Raw genomic sequence first — 20599 nt, forward strand, 5'->3', positions numbered from 1 at the left:
TACGTGTGCCGTATGTACATAATGAAGAGTGAGCTCAGGAGACAAGCTCCAGTCGAAGAAAAGAGGCGCACTGAGCCGGCTATACACGGCGTGACGCGCAAAGAGCCGGAACCTATAGCTGTCCGAGCAGTGTGCCGCACAGGGGAAGAATACGCCTCGTCGCCAGCCAGGAGGGTCTAAATGGAACTGGCTCTACGCTTACCGACGAACCTCTTCTCGGTGGGCAAGGGGGGAGGCGGTGGGAGGGGAGGCTGAGACACACGGCAAGAGCTACGACATGCGAGGACACTAGGACAGAAGCGCTGAATATTCCTCCCACGAAAGGCGAGTCCGCGTGCCCGCACAAAAAGAAAGTGGGCGGCCGAATAAAGGCACGCGTCTACCCTTCGCTCTCCTCTCCCCCCTTGCCAACCACCCCTAACCTGACTAAAAAGAAACGAGTCCAGAGACAGGACCAAAAGTGTGAAGCCGACAGCCCTGAGCAACAAGCGGGCAAAAAAAAAAAGCACAAATGAAAGCACGAGCTACAGGCGGTTCCATTGAGTACATTCAAGAGAAAGCTCGCAAGAGCTTCAGACAGCGCCATGCTTCTGGCCATTGAAACCCGGGGTTCAGCTCGCGCATTCACGATTAAGCGCAGCCGGAGAGTGGCGGCGATAAACAATCTGGATGACGGCGCCAGAGAGAAGAAAGATGCAACGGGTTGAGCCACGACGGCGTGCTTAAGCTCGAGCACGTTGCGGCGAGCGGGGTGAGGCGGGCGTATAAGTGAAACCGGCAACGTTCGCCCGACCAGCACTTTTTTTATTTTAGGAGACGAGGCAAGGCGGTTTTTCCAGGGAACGCACCGCTGGAAGCGCGTGCCGGTTACACGGGGGAAAACATGAACGTCGCGCTGGTCGCCGGATTGGTCCTCACGTCGTTATTGGCCGGTACGTCAACACATCTTCTGCCTTCCTTCACATTAGGGAACAGACCTCATTGGCATTCAAGCCGGCACAATGCCTTCGGCCTTTCTTTCCGACCGATTTCCGTGAGTCGCGAATAATTATGCACCGTCACTTATTAATGTGTCAAAGTAACGCGTAATCTTACCTCAAGCAGGTGTTGCAGATTCGACTGAAAGGAATTGAAGATGGTGGCCGATCCTTTGTACATTTTCTGTCGAGTCATGGTAATTATAAAGCGCAATTAGAATGTGGTTTAGTACGCTGTCAGGCTTGTCGCGTTTGCTCATAAAAAAATATGATTCAGCAATTCGAGCCACAACCGCGGCTTAATTATTGTCTGCAGGCATTAAGAGAAAGGCGAAACTGTTGAACATCTACCTGTGACGAAACACCGGCTACCGCCAGTACAGCATCGAAAGACGTAATATATTATGTCTGTAGTACGCACTTGAAATTCGTCTATAGTACGTCTACAGAAGCACACAGAAGTGCGTCTTGTAGAATATGGAATATTATACACGCTATTTTCTGTTGCCAGAGCGGACTGCAGAAAGCCATAGAACGCAAGTTCTGATACAAGAAAAAATACTATACTTCCGGACCTGCACGCCTGCATGATAACATGAAAATGCAAGCAGTTGAGAAAATAACAATTATTTATAGTTTCCGTATTTATTGTAGCGCATTGCAAAAACAAGAGAGCATGTATAGATGCTACCGTACGCGACGTACTATAATCGTACCTCTCCAAACGTCCTATAAACGCACTTCTGTAGATGTACTATAGACGTAGTTTTATATATGTAGTATAGACGTATTATACTATATCTTTCGAAGCTGTTCCACGGTTGCGTGTAGCCCTCGATTACCTCCTCCTGGCCTTCAAATTGCACCGCGTTCCCCTCAAATCCTTCAAGCAAATCCTGTCTCTTCATGTCCAGGGTGTCTACCAAGTTGACATTTCCAAGTTCCCTGAGTTTTCCAGGTTTTCCCTGAGTGCCTTTGCAAAATTCCCTGAGTGATGCAGAACTATGTTTTATGTCAAGACGGGCTGAAACCATATAGCCCGATGCTGTCACTCTCAAGTAAGCATATGAAAGAAAATTTAAAAAAAACGACTTAGTTCAATTTGAATACTAAGGGGTAGTGTTTATGTTATTCAAAAGAAGAATAGAAGGGAGGGTTTAGTAAAATTCACAGCAAATAAGATCTCTTGGAAAAAGATTGCAAATCGAGTCGGACATTCTTAAGCACAAATAAAAAGGAGATGCATACAGAAACAAATGTTTTTGAATATGAGTTATTTCTATCAACTGATAGCAAGCTCGGTGGTATGAGGCCCGAAATTTGTCACAATTGAGACTCTCTCAACAGCTCGTATAAGTCAACCTCAACTGTCCTGGCATACTCTCAGCCCGCGCATGACGCCTCAATGTTGTGTTTCACTGCTTCAAAGAGTTTATATTAGTTTGGATGAGGGACACCTGCATCTCGGCATCTGCGAACACGTTGTTTTTTTAGCTCAAAACAGCAGTGGCACGCTTCCTTTCCCGTTCATTCCTCAATGCGTAGGGCCTTTCTGTTCTTGAGGTGTCCTCTGTTGCGAGACAGTTACCGCGCTACACTTAGCCCCACCTTTCTGTTCTTGTCCTCCTTCTGCCACTCGTTCGCCCCACGGACCATTTGAAGCATCTTCTTGGTCAGTTGCACAGACCACGTCCGATTTTTCGAACTCCCTAGGGGCCGCGAAAACGTCCGAAAAATCGGCCAGTTGGAAAAAATAAATGCATGTCATTTACTGCCCTTAAGGCCTCAATCCGCCACAGGCACATTCGAAAACGCTCTGAAGGTCTGTCGGTACACGTATTAGGCATATTGTTGCTCGTACTGTGACAGGAAATACCGGGTGCACACGTGTATAATTAAGGAATACATACTGTGTCCCGTGGCAATAGCCCCTTTCCACGCTTGTTATGCTTCACTGAAATACTTTTGCGTATGCTTCACCCGTAACATTTTGACTTTCGGGAAACTGGCATTATGCAACGCACCGAGCTTTCCAAGCTTCTAAGCCAATCGCGAGGACCACAAAGGCGGAGTCCGTGCCATTGCTGACAGCAGCGAATCCTTTCAATGAAAAACGCGGCACCCAGCGGCAAGAAGCTTCATAGCGAACGTCGAAGCAGCTAGGCCTAGCGTTGCCGCAGTGGTGGCTACGGCTACCAGCGGATCTGCGTGCGAGAGGGCCGGTTCTAGGCGGCGAGGTAATCAAAATGGTAGCGGTGGTGGCTTTGATTATTGCCGTTTCGGACCAGCGGTCACGTCAAAACAGCTGGAAAATCGGACGGCAAAGAGTTATTGCGTCTGAAATTTTAGACGTTCTCATACATTGACTCTATGGGGCACGTGGTGATGCCGCGAAGCCATTGAAATTATCGGGAATGCGGAAAGTCGGTTGCTGACTGTACACTGGCAACTCCTCCAGCCGACAACAGGGCGTCAAAGACGATTCATTACGATTCCTGTCTGTCACTCGAGCCAGCATTACCGCAACTTTCGACTCTTTCAATAAACTTACAGCAAGTTTTCCCTGATAGAGGCACAAATTCCCTGAGTTCTCCCTGCGTTTTTCCAGACTACTCAAAATCCCTGAGAATTCCCGGTTTTCCTGGTTTTCCCGGTTGGTAGACACCCTGAATGTCATTACTCGGGTGCTGCGAAATGGGTATGAACTGCACGGCCAACTGATGAACAAGTTCTGATAGGCACACGTCACGAAACTTTTTTTGCGGCGCCAGCATGCCGCCATGTAGCGAAGTCTGTTCTCTCGTTGTTTTCTAGAGTAACGATTTTCGTTATGTAAGCATCCAATGTGGCATGTGATTCCTCATGCAGAATAGTTCTCGCAGCACAGGCATGAAGTCCATGAGCCCTGTAAAGTAAACCTATCTTTATCTGTTCTCATTCCACAATCGTGACGTCAAACTTACGTAACGCCGACGCAAGCATGTGGCGGTCACCCGCTGCGTTTGTTTGAGGCGCCCAATCAAACCCTTTCGTCGGTCACTTTTGCTTGCTTTCAAAGCGAATCGCATCGCCCACCTTAATTGGCCGGTTTTTCTTATCATATTGATTGACAAGAGTTGAGGAGCGCCCAGTAGTGGAGAGCACTTCCGTGTGCCGGAGCTAGCACAGTGAAAACACATAACTGGATGAGGAAGGTGGAGCCGGCGTCGGCGATTGGTCCGCTTCCCCTTGCTTAGCTTGCGGTGGCTGGTAGAAAATATCGGCGGCGTCCAACGGAAGGTTTAAAATGACGCTAAAAAATTAATTAAATTATGTGGTTTTACGTGCCAAAACCACAATCTGATTATGAGGCCCGCCGTAGTGGAGGATTCCGGAAATTTTGACCACCTGGGGTTCTTTACTATGCACCTAAATCTAAGCACACGGGTGTTTTCGCAGTTGACCCCTATCGAAATGCTGTGGCCGTGGCTGGGAGGACTAGACTACGTTACACTGCCAAACAAAAAATTTTATTATACGCATATAAATCCATTCTCCCCAGCAGCTCCGAGTAGACAGTGCCAGAGTGATTGGTGGCAAGACATCCTCTGCTCCTTTCAAAACAGAGCAGGGTCCCTATAACGTAAAACTATTCCAATATGTTTTTATTCCAATCTCCTGACGTCAAATTTGCGTAACCGCCGACGCAAGCACCGAGCAGTCACCTGCAGGGTTGTCTGAACACACCTATCAAATACTCTTCTGGTTCATAGGAGGTCACTTTTGTTTGCTTTAAAAACGAATAACATTACCTGTACTGAGCAGCTTGTGTTATCTAATTGGCTGACAACACGCGAGGAGCACGCTCAAGTGTACAGGGATTCGATGGGGCAGAGCCAATGCACTGAAAATCGATAACCGGATGAAGAGGGTGGTGCCGGTGTCTGCGATTGGTCTGCTTTGCCTTACTTAGCTTGCAGTGGCTGGTCGAAAATCGCGGCGACAGGCAACAGAAAGTTAAGAATGCCACTAAAACGTATCATCAGCAAAGAACAGTGGGCAGAGCGAGGTTGTAAACGTGCTGAAACTGCTTGAAAACGTTACACGTCCATGCAGAAATGTTTATTGTACGCAAATAAACCCATGCTCTCCGGCAAGTGCGAGTAGCCAGTGCCTGAGAGATAGGCGGCAGCCATCTTTTATTCCTTTCGGAACGGGGCAGCTTGCGGCTATTCAGAAGAAAATTCACTTTTGTTCGGCATATTAATGCATCTTTAATGCGTACAAGTTACTTTGACGCGGTGAGTTGTCGCGGTTTTGTCACGTAGCGTGCCAGGCAGGTGAAGTAGGTGCAGCCCGAAAGGTTTTGACCAACAGCCGGGGGCTAGTGGCGAAAAGGCGTCGAATCAGAAGCAACTATACTGCTTTTATCGGTCAAATCATACATAATCACTCCGTACAACTGATATCAGATGGGGAGGTATCGCGGTTGTCGTGACGTCGCGTGGAAGAGAGGTGAAGTGGGGGTGGTCCAAAAAAGTTTTGGACCAATCGCGGAGGGCTGATAGGAGAATTGGATAGAAAAGTTTGGAATAGCTTTACGTTATAGCGCTCCAGTCTCTGCCTATCCAAAAAAAAATAGTTTTGTTCGGCATATCAATGCATCTTTAATGTATACACATCACTTTCACGCACGGAGTTTTCGCGGTTTGGTGATGTCGTGCGACAAACTGGCCGAGTGGGCACAGCCCGAAAACTTTTGAGAAATAGCGGACGGTTATGGCGAAGCAGATGTATAAAAGAAAACAATTATTTTTCTTTTGTTTAGTCTGATCATACATAAGTCGTCTGTACACATCCTATCAGATGGGGAGTATTACCGGTTTTCGTGACGTCGCGTGACAGACAGGCGAAGTGGAGGAGACCCAAAAAATGTTTGGCCAATCAGGGTGGCTTGATTGCAAAAATGAAAAGAAGGCTAGTTTGCAACAGCTTTACATTATGGCGCCCCATATTTTTTGATGAGAAAGAAACAACGAAAAAATTCTATGTACATTGTTCTGGCAGAATTGTTTTTATGATAATGTCTGCAAAACTACATCTTCAGGAGGCAGAATTGTGTCAGAAAGGCACGATGTCAAATAATAAAAATTCGCATTCTAAAGGCTTTTCTTCTTTCATAGATATTGGAACAGATTGTCTTTGATCGAGTTAAACTGGAGGTTGAATCGCCAACGAACTTTTTTTACTATTATACGTTGATTATACGTAGCCACCGAACACTCAACTTTGGAGCAGGAACTGGTACATTTGACCATCGTATTCGCATTATATAGTTTAAGTACAAGGGTCTTTTATTAAGTATTTCCACTGAACCACTTTTGTTTATCGCAGGATGCTGCAACTGTGCATGTGTAATGATATAAGTCTCTAAAGGTTACGTGCCAATTTGCAACCCTTAACTAGTAAGAGTGTAGCTTTTGCGAACACCGAAATGTTGCGAGGCGTGATAATGGAACCAGTGGAACACAAAGCAGTCATCAAGTCCCTTTACTTGAGAGGCCGCACACCAAGGGACGTTCGAGGAGACGCAAAAGATCTATAAGGAGGATTCCAAAACATCTGTGTAGTCAACAACTGACGCTTTGAATTCAAATATGGTCAGACTTCGGCGGAAACGGCTCCAATGGCACGATGACCAGGCTCCGCTATCGATGAACACACCGTCCAGCCAGCGGAGGCCGCAATTTTGGAAAATCGTCGGGTAACCATTTCTAACCTCGACCCAAATGTCAAGATTAGTGTGTGGTTAATGGAAAACCTCAATCAAGACCATCTCCACAGGCGTAAGGTAATCTCTCGCTAGTTTCGTAGCTGCTCATACCTTTCCGGAAGCACAAACGAGTCGATTGATCCCAGGCTCTTTCGACGATGTGCCACGGAAACCAGGGGAACTTCTTCAACAGGCTGATCGCGCACTGTGAAAACTGGGTCCATCACTATGATCCGTAGACTAAAGTGTAATCGATGCAATGGAAGCATCCGGGCTCACCGATTCCAAGGAAGGCAAATGCTCGGCCCTCGGCAGGCAAGGTCATGTTCACAGTTTTTTTCTAACCAGCACGGTGTAGCCTTATCTAGTAAAGGTTTCCATAAATTACTGGGGCATACTATGCTTCTCTGCTGCGTAAATTGCGGGAGACCATCAGAACCAACAGACGCGGCATGCTAACCAAAGCTGTCCGCCTTCTGCTAGACAATGCCCCAGTTCCCAACTCCCACGTTGCACGCTGCCACCGGTTTCAAATTCTATACCCCATTCCGCTTGTTCGCCCGACGCCTCACCGTCGGACTTCCACCTCTTTCATTTTTGGGAGGCCAAGCATTTTGCAAAATCACAAGTCGAATTTCGGAGCAACATGACGACGGCTTCTACAAGCGAGGTATGTTAAGGTTGCACAGGATGATGGGAGAAGTCTGCGTCCCCAGGTGGCATCGAGGTCCCTTAACCCTTCTCATCTGCTCATGAAACTTCGGCGTAACGCTATGGGGAGGTTCGTATAGCGTCCGCAGTCGACGCTCCACGGCGCTGGTGCAAGTAGGTGAACTGGAGCAGAAACCCAACGGACGCCACAGGCATTCTGTGCTCACTATTGCGCAAGGGACGACTGTCTGTATCGACATGCGTACATTGCCGACACCACGCGCAAATCGCCGCCCTGTTTCTGCAGTATTCAGACACTTCAAGAGGAACAATTTCGAAACAACTGAAACGTCTTGTTTCGTTTCCAGGTTCAACTGCGTTCGCAAAAGGGACCTAATTCATAGTTCAAATCGTGCACTTGGACTACTCCAACATTAGAAACCGACTGCGGAGCAAGTTCAAGTCGCACTTTTATTTAGTTGCGCGTGAAGAAATATGCGTGTCACTCTAACAAAGCTAACCAGCTGATTAAATAACGAAACAAATAGGTACTTAATAATTTAATTATCAACCTAATAACTAAATAACCAAACTTACTAGCTGATCTAACAACTGCATTAACTGAACACAATAGGTAACGTAACAAGCTACAGTAACAAAACGAATTCAAACAATAAATGCATGACATAATAACGACTACGTAGTACACCAACTAAGCTAACTAAACAAATAAGGTAACTAACAAAACTAAATAATCAAACTAACAAAGCTACCCAACTGATTAACTAAGCTATCTAGCTGAAATAACGAAGATATTCACAAACAACATACCCAGCTATAAAGGCAAAGAATATATAATTAACCTGCTAACAAATGATCTAATCAGTAGCACATTGAATTAGCTAACCAAATTTAACTGACTTATCCAACTAATTAGCTAGACAAAGTGCAAATAGACGCTGCCGAACGAAACAGCTTGTGCAAGAACGGATTCTAGTGGGGAAGGGAGGCGAGGTCCATCGTAAAGCGGTGCTGTGTTTAATTTAAACACAAACACATCGCACATTAAATTAATCTTTGTCAAAAGCTTCAGTTTCACATTCACTCTGCAAGAATACTGAAATAAATGTGGGAGAGGCGCCTTTCCTCGTGAAAGATTTGCATAATCGCGCAACGTGCCCCTCTGACACGGCAGATTGTTCACCTTCTACTTTACGCCAGCGCCTCTGGTGCCGCCTTCTGTCCCTATATGAAACTTTCGGGGAAGTTTCATGGTGGCACCGATGTAGAGAAGGATCAATAAGTGCGCCAAGTTTTGTTGCTCTCAGTCCACACGAAGTGGGTCGGAGGGAAATCTGTAACGAACTCCCCCCGTATCAATCGCTGCAAATGTACCCTCCTCCTCGTTTCAACTCGGTTGCCCGAGACAACACCGCCTAGGCTTGCCCTAGAGCACGAACCCTTTCCCTCCACTCAGTCCGACCACCACCGTACCACCGACCTACCAATAAAACGACTTAAAGAGCCAAAGAAAGCTATATCCGCTTTCAAAAATATGGCAGGAACTGAAAATATTCCGCGTCATTATCGGGTGTTTCTTGTGCCAATTTTCCTCCCTGTTCGAATTCAGACTAAAGAGTGCGAATGGAAAGCGCAGTACTTGTTCTTACAAAAAAAAAAAAAAACAATGATTGCACAAATGCAGGGGAAGTAGAAAGTTCGAAGTTACACAGATAGCCAGGTCGACAACGGGAGTGGTAGTCAATGTATGCGCCGGTATCGATACATACCGCTGTTCTACACGTGCCTGCGGGTGATTAACCCTCGAATGCGGAAAGTTACCTCCTCGGGAAGATCATGCGCGACTTCACCCGCCCTTATTTGCTAGCTTATTGGCTTTGGCGTTGCTGCGCTGCTAAGCACGAGGTCGCGGGATCAAATCCTAGCCACGGTTTCCGCATTATCGATGGGACCGAAATGCAAAAAACACCCGTGCACTTAGATTTAGGTGCACGCAATGAGAAACCTAGGTGGACAAAATTAATCCGCAGTCGCCCACTACGGCTCTTCTCATAATCAGATTGCGGTTGTGGCACGTAAAGCCACATAACTAAGTTTTTGGAATAAATGCTCCACTTGATCTAAATGACATGTGCTGTGAACGCGCCGAAGGAAATGCAATGAGCGTCTTCGGCACGTTCACGCCAGGCGTCATTTAGATCAAGCGTACTTAGACAAGTACCAGAGGAGTTTCTGCGTGAATTTTTTTTTAATGCTATCAAAGTGCACATCGTCGCTCTCCATGCCGTTGACCATGGGTCCTATTCTTTTAAAATTAATGCGCACGTTCTAACGGCATTAGTGAAGATTTCAGTCGGAGAGTTGGGGTGTCGCGATAAGAACATTCCAGAAGTGAGGCGACAGATCTATTCATACATCTTTCTATGGATATTTCGCGTTGTTTCAAACGCGGCATGCGCATGACACTCGCTAAGGCGCAAATACTCCTCGGCTGCTCGATCGCATTTGCACTTTACCATCTACTCTAATCCTCCTTGAACCGGGCTCTAACACACATTCCAGCGCACTTTCCACGCTTTCGCAGATAACGCTTAAACCAGACTCAATGTTCCCTGCGGAAACGTAGTTTGGGCTTCACTATATGGTTTATAATTCATCATGATCCGTGTCCTCCAACGTGCGAACGCACTTATCGATCTCTAAGCAGTGCTCTGTACCTAGAGGGAGAAATACTTTATTTACACGAAAGGCAGACAGGTCGACCTGAGCTGGCGCACCGTAGTCCGCACAGTCTTCACACTGGAAGGAGGAAAGGAAGCGAAAATACTATGCCTAAGCTTGCATGCAGATTCCAACTGCCGACTACACGAGGATGGTATGGGACATTTGCCCGACAGCGAACGGTATTTCATGTTACAAGGGGCTTAGCGCTCAAGTAAAACATCAAAACGGGGATGTTCTGCACTATGATTTATTTTTTTTAAAAAAGAAAGCTTAAGAATGTTGCAGGGAAGCGAACTTACAAGTTAGTGTAGCGAAAAGAGTCAAGATTGGCACAGACCTTAAAAGGAAAGCAGCTTTACATATGCCCGGCATCTTTCTTATTTTTCAATTCTCACAAGCTTTTGATGAAACAGGGCGTGGTCACACTGTGCAAATACAGCCGGTTTAAAGCTGAATCCCTTGAGACGATCGTTACTTACGAGGCAAACAAAAGACGCGTTCGGCGAGACTTTGTCGCACTTTTCGTCACGGAGCATTCCCTCCAGTCATGATAGCACAGCTTTCTTCTCAGTGCTCACGGCACACCGGTTTTAATATTGCCTGCGCTGACTGTTGAAATTCGATCGTGAATATCTCGAATTAGACGTTTTCCAGATTGAGAAAATAAGGGGCGCATTATATCAAGACTGCCTCCAAAATTTTGCAATTTATGTAACTGACTCATGTAACTGACTCAAGGTTATGTAACTGGTTCAAGTAAGAGCAGATAGAGATATTTTTTTTATTATTTGTTGTGCTGGAACTCGCGTTATTCACAGTAAGGTATGTCCACCTCCCCTAGGCACTTCAGTGCAACAACACCACGTTCTTTGCAATCATATTCTTCTGATAAAAGCTGTCAACATATTAGAAAAAGAAAGGCACCTTCGTTTTGTCAGGCAGGTAGATTAGTTTGATATGTCCGTTTTTTTTATTTATTTTCCTTTATCTGCATTTACAAACGCCGTGCATAGCAGCCAAGCGGACAATTCCTGTGGTGAAAGCGCGCTTGTGTTAATACTCACATTTTCCCTATCTCATAACACCGTCCTCCACCATCCCTCTTCCGTTCTCCTTTTCTTTGCCGGCCAGCGGAGAGCAGCAGGCTTGAACGCACAACTACAGGCCGACCACTCTACACCTTTCTGTAGGAAATATTCTACTTTCCCTATTGAAAAATACCAATATCTCACGTGTACATTTTTTCGTGACTTCGTTGATTGTGCGCGCTGAAATCTACGAGAAAAATGAATACGCACCAACTCGGCCAACTTTCCGTTCTACTATTGAAAAATCCCGTATGCCCCTCATACGCCAAGCATCCATAATCATATATGACACTTTGCGATCCAGCATGAAGACATCTACATTCCCATATAAACTCATACGATTACATAGGATTATGGCACGGGCTATATGCTTGTTTTTTAGAGCGCGGCTCTTAGGCGCCGGTTCTTGCGACGAGCGTCGGCGTGCCTCGGTGTCGTACCTCGTAACCGAGCGAACGAGCACAGCGAAAGGTTAAATCGAACGCGGAGCGGTAGATGAAAGAAGAGCGCACGAGGAGGAAAGTGGGGAAGGAGGCTACAGTGAAAGCATGAGGCGGAAAGTGGAGCAGCAGCGGAAGGGAAACGGCTAAAGCCCCTTAGACTCCGTAAAGTAGCGACACTCTCCTCCTCCGCCTTCACTCCTCGTTTCTCCTCTTTTTCAGATTCCCTCCTCGACAGTGGCGCCGCCTACACTGCTCGAGCGTAGCAACGGCACCAACATGCGCTCCTCGCCACTCCGTAGACGCTTCTCGAGCAAAAAGTGGTGCTGACGCACGGCGCGAGGCTTCACGTGATGCTATTAAGTCAATAGCGAGGCGGCGTCGCCTTCGGCCAGAGCGCACGAGGAGGTGGCGGCATTCTTGGTAGCGTGGCACTACTTTACGAAGTTTAAGGGGCTTTAGAAACGGCCAGTGCATGCGCTGAGTTGCCGGCGGCCATGACATCCGCATGTGCGTGGGCGATCGCATCTGCACTCACGAAGGGGGGGGGAAGGGGGTGCAGGGTGGTCTGAGATGGGAAGGGCTACGTTCGTCCGCGGCGTCAGCTGCTGAGGTCAGACCGCGGTAACAGCGCGTGTGACACGGTTCACTGCTCCTGCAAGGGGCGACGGCGAGCGGCTACGAGTAAGGCTCGACGTGACGCTACTGCCTTTGGTGTCGTCGCCACTGACACTGGTGGCACGATTTTCCCGCGACAAAAGGGCCGCTCTCGTCGTTGGTGGAACGAAAGCGTCAGAGGCTAGTGCAGCGCAAGACGTGCTGTACGGCGACGATAGATACGATATGGCGCCAGAGTAGCGCGCGTCGTCTGTATGGAAACAAAGTGCTGCATGAGCAGACGTCTGTCTGCGGCGGCTGCTGTGAATCGCGCTGCCTCTCGCGATCCCCCGATTAGCTAGGCAGTCGCGCCACGCTTCACTCTGTTTGCAATGTGCCGCACAATACAGATTGTTCGCGGCCGCTACGCGACTCACAGCGTTATCTTCCTAATATAAACCGTGTACCTATACAATCATAATGCAAAATATTGACACGCGAAATGAAAACACGTACAGAGCTGCGCTAAAATTTCGCATAAGGGAGTATCGTAATCGAACAAGAACATTGTTTTTCTTCAATAGGAAGCTGTGTCCTTCTCTTTTAACTGCCCCACCGCTCTCACTTTGTCTATCGCCATACCATCTTTCCCGCCGTCCAAGGGTAGCCAACTATAACTAAGTCTACTTAACCTTTCTGCCCTTCTTATACATCATTTCCCTCTCTCCCTCTCATTCAGGTTGCGAAGCGCAAGGGACCAAAGGCCAGGGCATGGTGTTTCCGCCATCACCGGGAACCAAAGGGGGTGGTTACTTCCCAGACGGCGGTGGCTTCGGCGGCGGCTTTGGCGGCGGCTTTGGCGGCGTCGGCGCCAGGGGTGGCATGAAGGGAGGAGGCTTGAAAGGATTCCCGCCACAGCAGCCACAGCAGCCACAGTGTAAGCAAAAAACCTCGCACGTCAGAACCCCGCACAAAGACTCGTTACATGACCAATGCGTAAAAAATCTAAAGATATGTAGTCTTCCTGCGATATCTCATCTGAACACAGTGCGTGAGAAACCAAGCGCGAACAACTAACTATGTGTGAGAAAACCTTGCGTAGTATTCAAGTGCAACTCAACCGAAAGTCATTGAAGGCAATAGAATTTCTATACTGATTTTAAACGAAGTTTTACTTGCTAATCCTCCTTGACTTTCCTGACCGTGGCGGAAAGGGAAGCTTACAGAACATATCAAATCAACAGAGGTCAGCGGTTCGCGACATTCACGTCGTGCCATGACAAGAGACATGAAACCAGAGTTCACAAAAAGTACTAATAGAAAGGAACCTACTACCAAAAAAGTCCATATTGCACAAAACAATTTGAAGGACAGTCCAGTAAGCAAACGTCCAAGGACACAAACACCTCTGTATAGAAAAAAAACTTTATCTCAACAAAAGACGATAGTGACGTTTTGAGTCACAACGATTCCACCATACCACCAGGACGGCAACATGTACAAAGCACTGACCGTTGTATACACGGCACGCTTTCAAAGAAATGTCCGACTGCGCATGGCCTCACTAACATATTACCACTTAGACAATCAGGAACGCAGTTACGCATAAAGTAATTGTCATCCCGCATTACCACTGCCGAAGGAACTCAACTTCCTCGAGAAAGGACAACTTGCCTGACAGAAACGACAGTAGCGCAGCGTAGAGCCTCTCCAGAAGCGGAAATAGAGTGCAGCGACGATGTCCCGTGGGAACGACGTCGCACCGGTTACGCCACAGAAAAAACGTTCCCGCGGCAATTAAATGTCGCGCGACCTCGCCACGTGAGCAACGACCAGACGTGAAAAAGCAGTAAACTCCAAGGCCACGCAAACCAGCATGCACGGCCTTCCCAAATAGCTCAGCAACGATGCGATGATTAGGCACATGCTTGTTGGATTCTTGAATGGGACAACTGGGACACAGCGAAGATGCGACCATGCCCCACCGCTCTTTTCGGTCACGCGCTGGAAGCACTTTCCACCCTAGACACCACATGAAGTCGCGTAGGTGGCCTGGCAAAAAGGACGACGTTATCGCCCCCCCACTACGCGCCATGTTTTCCAAATGCGTTACAAAGAACGAAAAATCAGGCACGGGAGGCGACATAGCAGGACGTGCTCTTGCGGCCACCGAAACCAATGGATTTGGCTGTCTAAGGAGCGAGTTTCGTGCGCAGCGCAGATCTTCAGGGCGCGCACATGGATTAGTCTGAATCGTCAAGCAGCAGCTGACAAATACGACGCCGCGATGAGGCGTTGGAAACGTCTCCGCAGCTCGCAATAGCACGCCTGCTTCGGCGGAGTCAGTCGATTGACCCGAAGAGCAATACGGGGTTTCGTGGCAGCGTCGGCTAGTCCTTCTGACCTACGTCGTCTGAGGGCTCGTCCTTCCGCTGAACAATGTACGCACCACTGCACCTCGAGCGCGTCCCACGACTCTGGCTCAGATACGGAAAGAGAGGCGTGCAAGACTTTTGACAAACAAGAGCGCGAGCGCGCGTCATGTAGAACGCGGTTGCCGAGGCGCCAAGGTTTCACTGATGAGAAAGGAGGCAAGCAAACTTCAAGCATTACTGGTCTATTATGGGGAAATATAAACAGCATATGAATGTGCGTAGACTTACCACATCAGATTGTGAACCATACGGAGATAAGGTGCTTGGAACATAGGCGCGATATATCCTGCCAAAGTCACTCGGTGACCAGAGACTCGCAAGGAGCTTGGACAGGGTGTGTGGTGCTCATCTCTACCCGAACGAAGCGGGTGCCTGTGAGCACGCCACGTCGTCCGCCCATGAGGTCAGTGTTTACAGACAGAGCCTTGCCGTATGGTGTCAAGGCCTGGAGGAGGGCTTCGTTCGGAAAGAAAAAAAACTAGAAGAGACAGGCTACGTTGGCGATCAGCGGGGCGACGGTAACGACAGGACAATGCTCACCACCAATGACAAGGCAGTCCTGATGACAAGGCCATACTCCTGACCCTAGCGTGGAAGTCGAGGCCTTCCATCTGCTGGACGCAGTAAACCGCTGAGATGCCAACTATTGTAGCCGTCGTATCGACGACGGTCTCGAGACCAGTCGCTGCAAGGTCAACAACATTGAAGACTTGGGCATTCGAGGAAGTCCATGAGACTGTAGGCGCCATGGCGTCAGAGGTGGAGGTTTCTGACGTGAAACACGCACAGGCGTCAGCAGAACGTTGCTGTATTCGTCTTCTTCTTCAGTTAGAGAACAAGTTGACTGCTGCCGGCTGGCTGGACACCGCAACCGTCTCGCCAAATAGCTCGAACATAAACAGCATTACCCTATTTACTACCCTTACAGATATCCAGGCTGCTCGTCTGTTTTCTACGGTATTACTCACTGGCAGAAAAAATTATACGTAACTGTTCTCATTGCAACAAATATTCATCATCGAGGGCACAATTCCTTTAGTGAATCAAACATTTCTAACCCTTTTGTATTTACCCTCCTAACCACTGGTCCACAATCGCACGTATACTGCTGGCACTCCAACCCCAACTGCCGCATTGAAATGCTCGCCCCGTGTTGATGAGGATAATTTTTAAGTTACAGCACATACCCAAAACGAGGGATTGGGCGAGAAGCGGGTGGTATATTTAAAATAAATAAGAAGAAATGAAGAAATGCCACAAAATATAAGAATTGTTATAATGCCTAGCAAGCGTGCTCGAGAGCGCAAGTGCAAAAGCCTGCTCCTATTTCGCCAAGAAAGCAGGAGTGTATTGGGCAGTTTTATAGAATCAACCGCTTCACTTAACTTATAGTACGTGAGTTGTATCTGCATATTTTTTGTAAGGAGAGTTCCAGTACACTTTCCCCAAGGTGTACAAATTGTTTATAGACAGGCGGTAAGCGACTTTCTGTGAAGTCTAAAGTTGGTTCATATACACTGCATCGACTTAGCGTTATGACGTTACGTCAACTAATGTTTATATAATATTTCTGATCACTAAATTATCTACATACCTACAATAGCTGTATTTTTGCGAACTATATTAATTGTCTGATGAAAACGCGTGGACTTCCCGCCTTACCCTTTTTGACGAATAAGGCCTGTAGGCTTTCCTCCAAATCCGCGGATTCTCTGCAGACAGTATACAGACGTCTTTTTGTGCTATCTATAATATGTCAGCAGACTACGTGTGGTCTGTGAGAGTCACATTACTCGCCAATTAACGTCTACATCAAAGTGTGGGTGTAGGCCCAGTTGGTTATTCATGATTTTGGAAAGTCACCGCAAGCAAAACACGACACTTAAAGAAAGGGTTAACCGCTTCGTCTTGACCCTTTCTTCAAGTGTTGTATTTTGCTAGCGGTAACTTCCCAAAATAAAAAAATAATAACGTCTACAGATTAGAATGCATACCTAATCGTGCTCCCGGTCATACTTAATTCTTGACCACTAATGTCTGTAGACCGTCTAAAATCCATAGGTTCTCTATAGGTAGTCTGCAGGCAATTCCCAGGCATCCTTCTATGAATTGGATGAATTGTCTGTAGACACCGTGCACCCACCTCCTTGCAATTTCTATCGACTAAAGTATATAAACTTTCAGAAGTTCATAGATTATTTGTAGACAGTCTGTAGACTTTTTTCCATGAAGCCTACGTATTCTCCACAGACAACAGGCGAACTTCGGGGCTTGCACTCTTCAATGACTATTATATTATGTACGGCACTGTCTGCAAACAACTCGCACATAACTGCACGGACCACTATATTATTATCGATTAAAAATGTATGTTTATTTATAAACAGTAAGTTGACCGTATCTTATATAGCCAAAATGGCGAGTACTTAGTAATAGAAAGTGTCTTACAAGAAATCCACGAAAGGCTACAGACCGGCTCAATTCAGTTTCATCACAAGCGCGCTGAACAAGTTCACAAGTTTGACCTTAAAAACCGACCGTAAACTGCAAATTCGATGGTATCCGGTGGTAAGGAGAATGCTTAGTTCAGGGACTCCTATGTAAATACATCAGAACGCAGAAACCATTTTTCTCGGCAACTACTGCACCGAATTTGATTGGGTTTATAACATTTAAAATAAAGCTATTTAAAACATATTACTCTATGTAACAGGTGTTCTGTTCACGCCGTCAAATTTTAATACCAGAATTGATGAAAATTGCAATAAGCAAGACTGTGAAGTTTACAACTGAGCAATGTAAAACTGTATCACAATTCTGTAAAATGCTCCTACTAATAAATGTACAGTGCACAAAATTTATGCATTATGCGACGCTCTAAAACATACCAGCAATTCGTGATTAGGATGTTTTGCAATATCATAGCAAACATTGTCAAAGCTTCAAATGAGCTCCAAATCATTCACCAAATTTGCCCGCTTTAGATGCTTTAGGAGGTGCAATTCACAGAACTACGACATCTGTTTTTGTGCAAAGTTACTGATTTGTTAACAGCATGCTTTAATTTTTTAAAAAAGAAAGCTCACGACTTTTCGGAAATTTTTATAAAATATTCCCCGCCCTAAGTCAAAATTGTACCTGCTACTGTCAATATAATTTAACTTTCTCTTTCGACCGCAAGAAATTTCATTAAAATCGATCGTTTGGTTATCTCATAAAGGTATTTATGCTCTTTATATGTATTTTAAGTGCCCGAAACTTGTGTCTAAGGCAGTCATTCACTATTTTTTGTAGCTGTACCCTTCTACTAAGGAAACTAGGCACACGAGGCGCAGTAAAGTCAAACTAAAGCCGGATGTGGCAGATGATGTCACCCGTTGGCTAATTGAATATAAGCGAGCTAATTCACTGGAGCAGTACCTTGCCCAAACCGAGCTGCATGTGTTTATTTGATGATTTTTGTAAACTTTTGGTACATGTACCTTGGGGAAGTTCTCGAATTAAAGAAAGAAGATATATCGTGACTGGGAAATAGCAGTTAGTGTGGAGCTAAAGCTTTCTCTTAGGAGAGATATCAGAAGTGTTCCGTGAAAGTTTGGAGGCAGCCTGTCAAGTTGTGCATTTAGGGCTCTTTGTCGGCTAACCCACACAGATCATTTGCTGGGAATGCATTCCCATGTTCACAGACCCTTCATACATAGGTGGAAGAAGGGTTACTAACGACTTTCGCCTAACTGTGGTCAATACACAAAAGTAAAAAGGGCAAGCCATTGAGAAAACCAACGTTGTTTTTGTTTGTGGACTTTGTTCGCTTGTTCCTTTTATATAGACAAAAAAAAACAGGCAACCACAACGACTCTGCGCATAAGAAACACAGTAATATTTATCGAGACAAAAGACAATTGCCATCAATGACTTTTATTAGCGGGGAGCGTACATAAATTACATAGCCGAAATATCTCGCGCGCAGCAGACACACTCGTCTATAGAGAGTGTATATATATATATATATATATATATATATATATATATATATATATATATATATATATATATATATATATACACACACACACTTCTGGAGCAAAGTCTCCAGAAGTACATGTTGCTGGCCTACTCGGTTCATATTGCTGAGTAGACCATAAACATGATTCGGCGCAAACAAGGAAGGACGGGAGAAAACAAGGAGAGCGCCGAGTTTCGAAAGTTGGCGCTCCCCTTGTTTCTTCCCGTCCTTCCTTGTTTGCGCCGAGCGATCATATTTATGGTCTACTCAGCAAAACAAAGTTTGCTCTGACGACGCACGTTTTTTTTTTTTTTGAGACGCTATAGATGCAGCAAGTGTTATGATAAAAAATTTTATCCAGCAGAACCGATTTAAGAAGAAGCTTTAGCTCGATGAGTCCTATCTAAATACAAAGGAAAGCAGAAATCGTTTTTCTGGGCAACCAGGGAACCAAATTTGATTGAATTGGATTCTGAGGTTTTACGCGCCAAAACCACGACTTGATCATGAAGTACGCCGTAGTGGGGGACTTCGGATTAATTTTTCCCACCACGGAATCTTTACCACGCGCCCAATGCACGGGACTTCCAAGCTTCCTCTAAGCTGGCGTCTGAAACAGATGCACGGAAAATTACTACTAGTACGCGCGCAATACCGAAAATCTATTTGAAAAATTAATTACAATGCAAGTGGAAAATAAGTAAAGAAAGAAAGACCCCTTAGGTAAATATTTACAAAAGCAACGATCTAGCTCATAAAAAACACGCTAGGGTAACACAGCGAAAACGCGGAACAACGACACACTTAAACATTACAAACGAGTGCCAAATATACGTGTGCAACCTTCCGCTGAGTTTGCTTTAGTTATTTATTTTTCCTGTCATTGCAGTCCCTCCTCTCATGCCCCCTCAACAGCAGTATCCAATGGGACCGCCCCAGCGACCGATGTATCAAGGACCATCCTTCGGCTGAGTCCCAAGCTCGACGCTCGCATCGCTCCGACGACGAGCGTCGACTGCTTAAGAGCATAAAAACAAAAAAATATATCAAAAAATAGTGAGAGAGAGCACGGTGCTGGTTGCTTCGTTCTATGGCGCGCTTCTACATACCTTGAAAAATAAAAACGTCGTCCGCTGTCTTACCGTTCTCCTGGCACCTTTGTGAGATCGTGTGCTATGACTGCGCTTGGAAGCGGTGCCTAACGCTTGCATTAACAACATGCATGGCATTCCGTCGCGTCTCAGCAGAAATTCTACCGAGATAACAGGAAGTCAATAGAAACACAACATAACTGCTCTTACTGTTTTATCGTCAAAACGCTGATAACCGAACAGCGTAGGTCATATAATTGTATCTCGCACCGTGTGTCTCGAATCCTTTTTTTTTCGTTGAACAGTTGGCTAACGTTAGTGAGGACACACGGTATATGGATTGCTAACCTTTCAACGAAAGCCAGTAGGACGCAACGTCATGTTTATTGTATGACCGCTTCTTCGCCTCTGTCGCGTTCGCAACGCGCTTTTGTAAGTTTACTACAGAAGTACTAACTCGTCAAAGTGCGAATGTAAAGCGCTCCAACTAAGCGCTAGAAGAAAACGCGATGATTTCCTAGTTCGCAAATCACGTGATTTGCATGCCATCCGCGCGTCGTGGGGGACCCCTGTCACCAGAACACGTGCCCTCGATACGACGCTCTTCTTTTGGCTAAAGCGTGACGACAAAGAAGCCAGATTTGATCCAAGCAACAGTTGGCGCAAAGAAATCGTTACATATTCATTAGCGCACAAAGCTGAAAGATATGCACAATACAAGCGTCTGTCTACTGAATCGAGAAAAAATAATGAGAACGGCAGAAAGACTGTACATAAAGTGAGTTGCCAGATGGTCCGAAACAAGCTAAATTATAAC

The 20599-nt window shown here is 46.2% G+C and overlaps 2 protein-coding genes across 2 annotated transcripts in view; one reads left to right on the forward strand and one right to left on the reverse strand.

Moving 5' to 3' along the window:
- The window catches only part of LOC142587970 (beta-1,4-glucuronyltransferase 1-like), a 365814-nt gene that overhangs the window by 202095 nt on the left and 143120 nt on the right, over positions 1-20599 (reverse strand). The window lies entirely within an intron of this gene.
- LOC142587962 (uncharacterized) lies at positions 761-19829 on the forward strand. The gene is made up of 3 exons (XM_075699363.1): positions 761-932; positions 12990-13187; positions 19581-19829. The coding sequence occupies exons 1-3, from the start codon at positions 884-886 to the stop codon at positions 19661-19663; spliced, it is 330 nt and encodes a 109-aa protein (XP_075555478.1). The 5' UTR covers positions 761-883; the 3' UTR covers positions 19664-19829.

Source organism: Dermacentor variabilis, chromosome 7 (assembly GCF_050947875.1).
Source record: "Dermacentor variabilis isolate Ectoservices chromosome 7, ASM5094787v1, whole genome shotgun sequence".
NCBI lineage: Eukaryota > Metazoa > Arthropoda > Arachnida > Ixodida > Ixodidae > Dermacentor > Dermacentor variabilis.